Below are 9671 nucleotides of genomic sequence, written 5' to 3' on the forward strand. Positions count from 1 at the left end.
GTTTTGGTGTGTTGAGGTTTATCTCATGTAGCATGGTGTTTTGGTGTTGTGAGGTTTACATGTGTTGTTGCATGAATCAGTTTCTTCGCTTCGTATTTTTTGAGACTGGGTCTTGCTGTGTCACCCAGGCTGCAAAGCACTGCAGCCTCATAGCTCACTGCAGCCACGGCCTCCCAGGCTCAAGCGATTCTCCTGCCTCAGCCTCCCAAACAGCTGGGATGGCAGGCATGTGCCACACCTGGCTTATTTATTTATTTATTTTTTTATTTTTATTTTTTGAAATGGAGTCTTGCTCTGTCACCCAGGCTGGAGTGCAGTGGGGCGATCTTGGCTCACTACAGCCTCCACCTCCCGGATTCAAGTGGTTCTCCTGCCTCAGCCTCCCGAGTAGTTGGGACTACAGGTGTGCACCACCACTCTGGCTAATTTTTGTATTTTTAGTACAGACGGGGTTTCACCATTTGCCCATGTTGCAGTGGCACAATCTGTGCTCACTGCAGGCTGGTCTTGAACTCCTGACCTCAAGTTATCTGCCCACCTCGGCCTCACAAAGTGCTAGGATTACAGGTGTGAGTCACCGTGTGCAGCCAGTTTTTTATTTTTTGTATTAACAGGGTCCTACTCTATTGCCCAGGCTGGTCTCAGACTCCTGGGCTCAAACCTCGGCTTCTCAAAGGTGGCTCCCACCTGGGATGACAGGCGTGAGCCACTGCGCTCAGCCTTTTTTTTTTTTTTTTTTTTTTTTTTTAATGAGACTGTCTCGCTGTGTCGCCCCACCCAGGCTGGAGTGGAGTGGCCGGATCTCGGCTCACTGCAAGCTCCTCCTCCCGGGTTCACACCATTCTCCTGCCTCAGCCTCCTGAGTAGCTGGGACTACAGGCACCCGCCACCACGCCTGGCTAACTTTTTGTGTTTTTAGTAGAGATGGGGTTTCACCGTGTTAGCCAGGATGGTCTCGATCTCCTGACCTTGTGGTCTGCCCACATCAGCCTCCCAAAGTACTGGGATTATAGGCGTGAGCCACCGCGTCCGGCCCCTTTTTTCTTTTTTAAGGTTGAATAATACTCCACTGTGTGGGTAAGACCACATTCTGTTTATTCATCCATCCATTGTGGGTTCTTTCTGCCTTTGGCTGTTGCAAATAATTCTGTAGTGAATGTGGGGATGCAAATATCCCTTAGAGACCCTGCTTTCAATTCTGTTTTTTAGTATCATTTTTAATAATAGGTACCTCTTTATTAACTCATTAAATAACCAGATCTAGCAGTAAGTGTAGTATCTATGGTAGTTTGATGTAGTGATGAGGGTAAACAGTATTTCAGGGTATCAGCAACAACTGCTAACAGGATATGAAAGTATCTGTAGTTTTTTGTTTTTTTTTTTTTGAGACAGAGTTTCACTCTTCATTACCCAGGCTGGAGTGCAGTGGCGCAATCTCAGCTCACTGCAAACCTCCGCCTCCTGGGCTCAAGTGATTCTCCTGCCTCAGACTCCTGAGTAGCTGGGATTATAGGCATGCACCACCACACCCGGCTAATTTTTGTATTTTTAGTAGAGATGGGGTTTCACCATGTTGGTCAGGCTGGTCTCAAACTCCTCACCTCAGGTGATTCATCTGACTCGGCCTCCCAAAGTGCTGGCATCACAGGCGTGAGCCACTGCGCCTGGCCTATCTGTAGTATTATAGTTTATTCCCAACATTCATAATTGAATGAAATGCTGAGTTTCAAGTAAAGGTTAGTAAAGATAAAGATGCAGTTTTTTCCCAGTTGAGTTCATGGACCTTCTAAATGCAATTTGTAGACTTCCCTAGAGTCCACCACACAGAGGGGTCTCTGTGTGAGGTGCAGTTTCGAGTTCTTATCTTACTGTAGTTTTCTGAATTTTAACCCTTTAGCTGTCAAGGCTGGCTGGCTTGGCCGTTCTCCCTGCGAGGAAGTTGTGGTTGCCGGCCGGGGCCATCAGTTCTTGTGGGTGTATACCCAGCAGTGGAACTGCTGGATTATATAATAATTCTGTGTTTAATTTTTTTTTTTGGAGATGGACTCTCACTCTGTTGCCCAGGCTGGGGTGCAGTGGTGCGATCTCATCTCACTGCAGCCTCTGCCTCCCGGGTTTAAGTGATTGTCCTGCCTCCCTCCTGAGTAGCTGGGATTACAGGCGCGCACCACCACGCCTGGCTAATTTTTAGATTTTTAGTAGAGACGGGTTTCACCGTGTTGGCCAGGCTGGTCATGCCCGGCCCCTCCTTGGGGTTTCTGCTCCATTTTCCTGCTGATGGTGATGTTCGGCTGCTTTCATGTGCTTGTCGTCCGTTTGCATCTGCATGGTGGAAACTAATTAGTGCAAAAAATAATGGAAAAAAAACAGAATATGGATGAGTGCACAGTTCAGCTCTCCGCCCTAGAGGCATTGTCATAGCCATCCTCAGTGTCAGCAGCTTTACCCCACGTCTGGGCAGGAGTGGCGCTGGGCGTTTTTGGTGGATGGTTAGTAAATGGAAAATGCAAACCAATAGAGTTATCGTTTTGTTTTTGCCACATAGGATGTCCCAGTGATCGGGAGGAGCGGGAAGAGCTTCAGCTACAACCAGGACGTGGTGTTGCTGCTTCTGACAGATGGAGTCCTTTTCCACCTTCAGAGCGTCACGGCCTACGCCCTCATGGGGAAGATCTCCCCTGTGACATTCAGGTGAGCGGAGGAACTTCCCAGGAGCTGAGGGTGTCCACGTTGTTTCAAGAGGAGACTAAAAATCTAGGTATTTTTATAAGAGACACATGTGATTCTCTTCCACGGGGATGACTGTGGCTATGCACTGTAATTACTAGGCCTTTTTTTATTTTTTTGAGACAGTGTTTCACTCTTGTTGCCCGGGCTGGAGTGCAGTGGCACGATCTCGGCTCACCGCAACCTCTGCCTCCCAGGTTCAAGCAATTCTCCTGCCTCGGCCTCCGTAGTAGCTGGGATTATAGGCATGTGCCACCACGCCCGGCTAATTTTGTATTTTTAGTAGAGATGGGGTTTCTCCATGTTGGTCAGGCTGGTCTCAACTCCTGACCTCAGGTGATCCACCCATCTCAGCCTCCCGAAGTGCTGGGATTACAGGCGTGAGCCACCACGCCCGGCTACTAGGCCATTTTATACCCATGCCGTTTGAAATGCAAATGATAGGCTGGGCCCAGTGGCTCACGCCTGTAATCCCAGCACTTGGGAGGACAAGGCAAGTGGATCATTTGAGGTCAGGAGTTCAGACCAGCCTGATCAACATGGTAAAACCCTGTCTCTACTAAAAATACAAAAAATTAGCTGGGCGTGGTGGTGGGCGCCTGTAATCCCAGCTACTCGGGAGGCTGAGGCAGGAGAATCACTTGAACCCGGGAGCCGGAGGTTACAGTGAGGTGAGGGCACGCCACTGCGCTCCAGCCTGCGTGATGAGAGCGAGACTCCATCTCAAAAAAAAAAACAAAGAAATGATAAACCGTAAAATAAACTATAAACTGTGTGAAATAGGTTTTTAGGGAAATCTCCACTAGAAGTCTTTGCATTTGAAGGTTTTTGAAATTGAGTGCTTTTCCATCTAGAATAACGGTGCCTCAACTAGGCTTGTCTGCAGGAGTGGAATGGTCTCGAGATTCTGGGCTGCCCAGTGCAGCAGCCACTGGCCACATACAGCTTCTGAGCACTTGAAATGTGGAGAATGTAACAAGGACCAGATTCTAAATTCAAGCTGATTGTCGTCAGTTTGAACTTGAACAGACACCTGTGGTCACTGGTTCCTGTGCCGCGCAGCGCAGCTCTAGAAACGGGGGTGAGGCTCCTTTGGCTTCTTTCCACTTCCGTAACTGAACAGATTGAAGTTGCAATTTATTTATTTATTTATGTATTTTATTTTCCCCAAAAGGGAATCTTGCTCTGTCGCCCAGAGCTTGAGAGCTTGGTGTGATCTCGGCTCACGGCAACCTCCGCCTCCGGGTTCAAGCGATTCTTCTGCCTCAGCCTCCTGAGGAGCTGGGATTACAGGCCAATGCCACTATGCCCAGCTAGTTTTTGTATTTTTAGGAAAGACAGAGTTTCACCAAGTTAGCCAGGCTGTTCTCAAACTCCTGACCTCAGGCAATCTGCCCGCCTCGGCCTCCCATAGTGCTGGGATTATAGGCACAAGCCATCACGCCCAGCCAAAGGTGCAATTTGAAGACTGGAAACTAGCCGGGAGGACTGGAGGTCGAGGCGGGCGGATCGCCTGAGCTCAGGAGTTCAAGACCACCCTGGGCATCGTGGTGAAACCTCATCTTTACTAAAACACAAAAAATTAGCCAGGCCTGGTGAAATGCACCTGTAGTCCCAGCTACTTCGCGGCTAAGGCATTAGAATCACTTCAGCCAAGGAGGCGGATATCGGAGTGAACCGAGATCGCGCCACTGTACTCCAGCTTGGGCTACAGAGTCAGACTCCGTCTCAAAAAAAAAAAAAAAAGACTGGAGACTTTTTGGTGGCAAATACAAAGGAACGAGGTTATGTCACCCGCAGGGGTAGAAGTCCCCGCGATTGGCATCGGCAGCCGCCTCATAGTCCCCGCGACTGGCATCGACAGCTGTGGCCGCCTCATATCCTGTTATGGAAGTCAGCGGTCCTTTTTTCTGAAACTTCTAATCTGTCATGAGGAGGCGGAATGGTCCCCAAACATGAAGTGAAAAGCAGATGTTGGGGCTGGCGGGGGTGGGGGACAGTCAAGTGTAGCTCTCCCTCTTCTCTGCTTTCCATCTGGTCCAAGTCAGTGCGGTAAATTCTCAAATACCCGTCGGAGCTGGTAGCCGCACACGCAGCGTTCCACAGCTGAGAAACGGGAGCTTGCCCCTCCTCTCACCAGCAGGCCCCGCAGCCCCACACTGAGCCGCCTCATCCATGGTGCTGCCCTGCCCCACGCTTCCTGCATCCTGAGCAGGAGGTGTCTCCGAGACAGGAAAAATGGCTGCGCTTTCTGAGTTTTTCTGGAGTTCACGGTGGTCTCCTGGGCTTGGTCACTGTCTCTCACCAGCATGTTTCTTTCTGGGGTCAGGAATTATTTCCAAATGCTCCTGAAGCCTAGTGTTTTAGTGGACATTAGTGATTGTTAGCAGTGGTTTAAAAAAAAAAAAAGCTTTTTTTTTTTTTTTTGAGATGGAGTCTTGCTCTGTCGCCCAGGCTGGAGTGCAGTGGCAGGATTTCAGCTCACTGCAAGCTCCGCCTCCCAGGTTCACGCCATTCTCCTGCCTCAGCCTCTGGAGTAGCTGGGACTACAGGCGCCCGCCACCTCACCCGGCTAGTTTTTTGTATTTCTTTTAGTAGAGGCGGGGTTTCACCGTGTTAGCCAGGATGGTCTCGATCTCCTGACCTTGTGATCCGCCCGTCTCGGCCTCCCAAAGTGCTGGGATTACAGGCTTGAGCCACCACGCCTGGCCAACTTTTTTTTTTTTTGAGACAGAGTCTTGCTCTGTGACCCAGGTTGGAGTGTGGTTGTGCCATCTCAGCTCACTACAACCTCTGCCTCCCTGACTCAAGTGATCCTCCCGCCTCAGCCTCCTGAGTAGCTGGGACTGCAGGTGTCCACCACCACACTGGGCTAATTTGTGTTTTTTTAACCAGAGTCTCGCTCTGTCGCCCAGGCTGGAGTGCAGTGACGCGATCTCAGCTCACTGCAACCCCACCTCCCAGGTTCAGGAAATTCTCCTGCCTCAGCCTCCCGAGTAGCTGGGATTACAGGCGCCCACCATCACACCTAGCTAATTGTTCTATTTTTAGTGGAGACAGAGTGTCATCCATCTTGGCCAGGCTGGTCTTGAGCTTCTGACCTCAGGTGATCCGCCTGCCTCGGCCTTGCAAAGTGCTGGGATTACAGGCGTAAGCCACCGTGCATTACCCAATTATTTTTCTTTCTTTCTTTCTTTCTTTATTTTTGAGATGGAGTCTCACTCTGTCGCCCAGGCTGGAGTGCGGTGGCGCCATCTTGGCTCACTGCAAGCTCCGCCTCCTGGGTTCAAACAATTCTCCTGCCTCAGCCTCCCAAGTAGCTGGGACCACAGGCGCCTGCCACCACACCTGGCTAATTTTTTTTGTATGTTTAGTAGAGACGGAGTTTCACTGTGTTAGCCAGGATGATCTCGATCTCCTGACCTCGTGATCCGCCTGCCTTGGCCTCCCAAAGTGCTGGGATTACATTCATGAGCCACCGCGCCCGGCCTGCCCGATTATTTTTCAATAGTATTTTCTTGTTTTATTTTCATGTTGCAAGAGCAGTGAATTAAGTACTCATTATGAAAAGTTTGCACAGGGTATTTCCCGTCACCCTTTTTTTGCGCAGTCCTAGCGTTGTGTATTTGGTGTCCTTTTCCACCCAACAAACGACCTCAAAGGGATTGTTTCCCCTGGGGCTGCTGAGGCTCTGCGAATGTGTGGGCGATGTTCTCCTTCTTTTTTTTTTTTTGAGACAGAGTCTTGCTCTGTTGCCCAGGCTGGAGTGCAGTGGGTGGCGTGATCTCAGCTCACTGCAGCCTCCTCCTCCTCCCGGGTTCAAGCTATTCTCCTTCCTCAGCTTCCCGAGTAGCTAGGATTACAGGCTACTACCCAGCCCGCCACCACATCCAGCTAATTTTTTCTATTTTTAGTAGAGACGGGGTTTCACTGTGTTAGCCAGGATGGTCTTGATCTGACCTCGTGATCCGCCCGCCTCGGCCTCCCAAAAGGCTGGGATTACAGGTGTGACCACCGCGCCTATCCTGATGTTTTTGTTCTTTAGAGAGCAGGCTGAAGTACTCGGGGTGAAATGTCACGATATCTGTAAATTTTTTTTGTTTGTCTTTTTGAGACAGAGTCTCTGTTGCCCAGGCTGGAGGGCAGTGGCACAATCTCGGCTCACTCAAGCTCCGCCTCCCGGGGGTTCACACCATTCTCCTGCCTCAGCTTCCTGAGCAGCTGGGACTACAGGCACCCGCCACCGCGCCCGGCTAATTTTTTGTATTTTTAGTAGAGACGGGGTTTCACCGTGTTAGCCAGGATGGTCTCAATCTCCTGACCTCGTGATCCGCCTGCCTCAGCATCCCAAAGTGCTGGGATTACAGGCGTGAGCCACCGCGCCCGGCCTCAATATCTGTAATTTACTTAAAATATTCCATCCGGGTGTGGTGGCTCACGCCTGTGATCCCAGCGGTGTGGGAGACCCAGGTGGGAAGATCACTTGAGCCCAGGATTTGAAGACCAGCCTGGGCTACACAGTGAGACCCACCTCAATGGGTTGAAGCTGATGAGGCGATGTCATGAATTCCTGCGTCTAGATCACAGGACGGGGCCATTCCTTAGGTTTCTTCTCCTCTGCCTTTTGTAATAATGAAAAGTACCCCTTAAACAAAGGGAAGGCCGGGCGCGGTGGCTCAAGCCTGTAATCCCAGCACTTTGGGAGGCTGAGACGGGCGGATCACGAGGTCAGGAGATCGAGACCATCCTGGCTAACCCAGTGAAACCACGTCTCTACTAAAAAATACAAAAAACTAGCCGGGCGAGGTGGCGGCGCCTGTAGTCCCAGCTACTCGGGAGGCTGAGGCAGGAGAATGGCGGGAACCCAGGAGGCAGAGCTTGCAGTGAGCTGAGATCCGGCCACTGCACTCCAGCCCGGGCGACAAAGCCAGACTCCGTCTCAAAAAAAAAAAAAAAAAAAAGGGACGAGGGAGCAGGCAAGCCCCACTCAAAGCTCCCAAATCCCTGGGCTGAGCTCACCACCACCCGGGTCCTGTCGAGCACCCCCGCCCCATCCTGGCCTCCAGACCCGGGGTCAGCCGAGCTGCTGGCTGCAGGCTTGATGTCACCGTGACCCTGAGTGCCTCCACCCCACCCCAGCCTCCAGACCCAGGCTCAGCCAAGCTGCTGGCCACGGGCCGAGGTGACCATGACCCTGAGCGCCCCTGCTCCCTCCCCTTGTCTCTGCAGCGTCGCCAGCACCGTGAAGCATGCCTTGTCCATCTGGCTCAGCGTAATCGTTTTTGGCAACAAGATCACCAGCTTGTCGGCGGTCGGCACAGCCCTAGTGACAGTTGGGGTCCTGCTCTACAACAAGGCCAGGCAGCACCAGCAGGAGGCGCTGCAGAGCCTGGCTGTAGCCACTGGCCGGGCCCCAGAGGACACGGTGGAGCCGCTGCTTCCACCGGACCCCAGGCAGCATCCCTGAGAGCAGGAAGCTGCCAGCTGCTGATGTTCTCGTGATACCGCATCTCCTGGAAACGGACAAGGTCGCCCTCCTCCACGGCCCTGCTGGGGTGCAGGACACGGGGAGCTAAGTCGGCCATTCCCTGAGGTTTTCTTGGTTTGCCGATGAAGACCAGTGGAAACTCACACTGGGGATTCCAGGTATCAGCTTCCTGGAGTGGAGACCAGAGCCCCGTGTCAGCTGAGCCCATCCCCGTGTCATGTGAAAACAGCCTCTGCGGCTCCCATGCTGGGGGTGCCCACTTCCTCTCTGGGCAGCACCCCAGGGTCCAGCGGGAGCCAGAGCTGGGTCCAGTGCCAACGAGAGCTGCTCCCTGCTACAGCCAAGAGAGCACTCAGCTTCCCACACCAGCCACCGAAGGCCCTGAGGCCCTGGACTGGCTGCAGATTGGCCCTGGGCATGGGGCCACAGAGCAGGGCCGACGGGCAGGGACAGAGGGCCCTGGAAGGAAGGGTCTCCTGCTGCCACAGTGGGCAATCAGAACTTCTCCTCACCTGACCCACCAGGGCTGTGTGGGCATCCTCAGATTATCCCAGAGTCATCGCGAGCCTCAAGCTACAGCATGGCATGGAAATCAAGGGCTATGACCACGGAGGCCATTCCGTCCCTTCTGTGAAGAGGAAGGCCCCTGTCCACCTTCCCCACCCTGGGCTGCGTGAGCCCCCCCACCCCAGGGCACCCTGCCCTCCTACCTGTGGTGGTTTCTAGCCCTGAGGTTGAGGACAAAGCTCTCGTGTTTAACTTGGGAGGAGATGTGTACATTCCTTTTATTTTTTGGACTCAGTATCAGGCACGCTATTCTGAGGTCCCTGTGGGGTGAGCCTGTCTGTCCTCCCTTGGAGCCCACTACTGTTCCTAATCTCATCATCCAGCACCTGTCCGGATTCCCCACGTGAGCCTTGGGCAGGACATTGCAGTGTTGATGGCAATGGCTTGGGTTACATGGTGTTTACCTGGGCGCCATCCTTGCTGAAAAAGGAAGCACCCACACTGAATGTTCTGAGGCGCGTGGTGTGTGTCAGGCGCCCACCCCGTCCCACGCTCCCTGAGGGACAGCAGTCGTGCACGGTGGGGCCAAGGGCCAGCTCAACTCATCCTCCTCAGCATCACGCATCCCCGAAGGTACAGGAGGCCTGAGGAGTGGCTGCTGGAGCTGTGTGTTAGGCAGAGGCTTCTGACCATGCCCGAGCTCTTCACCCCCCACCTCGCAGCCAGCGAATTCCTATGCCTGGTGCAGTCTGTTGCCGGCGAGCCTTTGAGACCCAGAGCTCCAGGGCTTGTCAGAGGCAGCATGGGGCTCCAGCGGTCCCGAGTCTCATGTCCCTGCCTGCTCCATCCTGAGTCTCATGTCCCTGCCTGCTCCATCCTGAGTCTCATGTCCCTGCCTGTTTGGCCCCGAGTCTCATTGTCCCTGCCTGCTCCATCCCGAGTCTCATTT

At 52.9% G+C, this 9671-nt stretch overlaps 1 protein-coding gene across 5 annotated transcripts in view; it reads left to right on the forward strand.

The window, feature by feature from the left end:
* The window catches only part of SLC35E2B (solute carrier family 35 member E2B), a 31982-nt gene extending 22754 nt beyond the window's left edge, over nt 1–9228 (forward strand). For 4 of the 5 annotated variants that reach the window (XM_023215121.1, XM_023215120.1, XM_023215123.2 and 1 more), the window contains exons 8-9: nt 2546–2691; nt 7957–9228. In XM_023215121.1, coding sequence (XP_023070889.1) covers nt 2546–2691; nt 7957–8194 — 384 coding nt within the window. In that variant the 3' untranslated portion in view covers nt 8195–9228. Of the gene's footprint in view, nt 1–2545; nt 2692–3581; nt 3809–7956 lie in introns of all 5 variants that reach the window. The other variant, XR_002732209.2, reaches the window with a different exon arrangement.
* Nucleotides 9229–9671: the final 443 nt, after the last annotated feature.

The sequence above is a fragment of the Piliocolobus tephrosceles genome, chromosome 1 (assembly GCF_002776525.5).
Source record: "Piliocolobus tephrosceles isolate RC106 chromosome 1, ASM277652v3, whole genome shotgun sequence".
Classification (NCBI taxonomy): Eukaryota; Metazoa; Chordata; class Mammalia; order Primates; family Cercopithecidae; genus Piliocolobus; species Piliocolobus tephrosceles.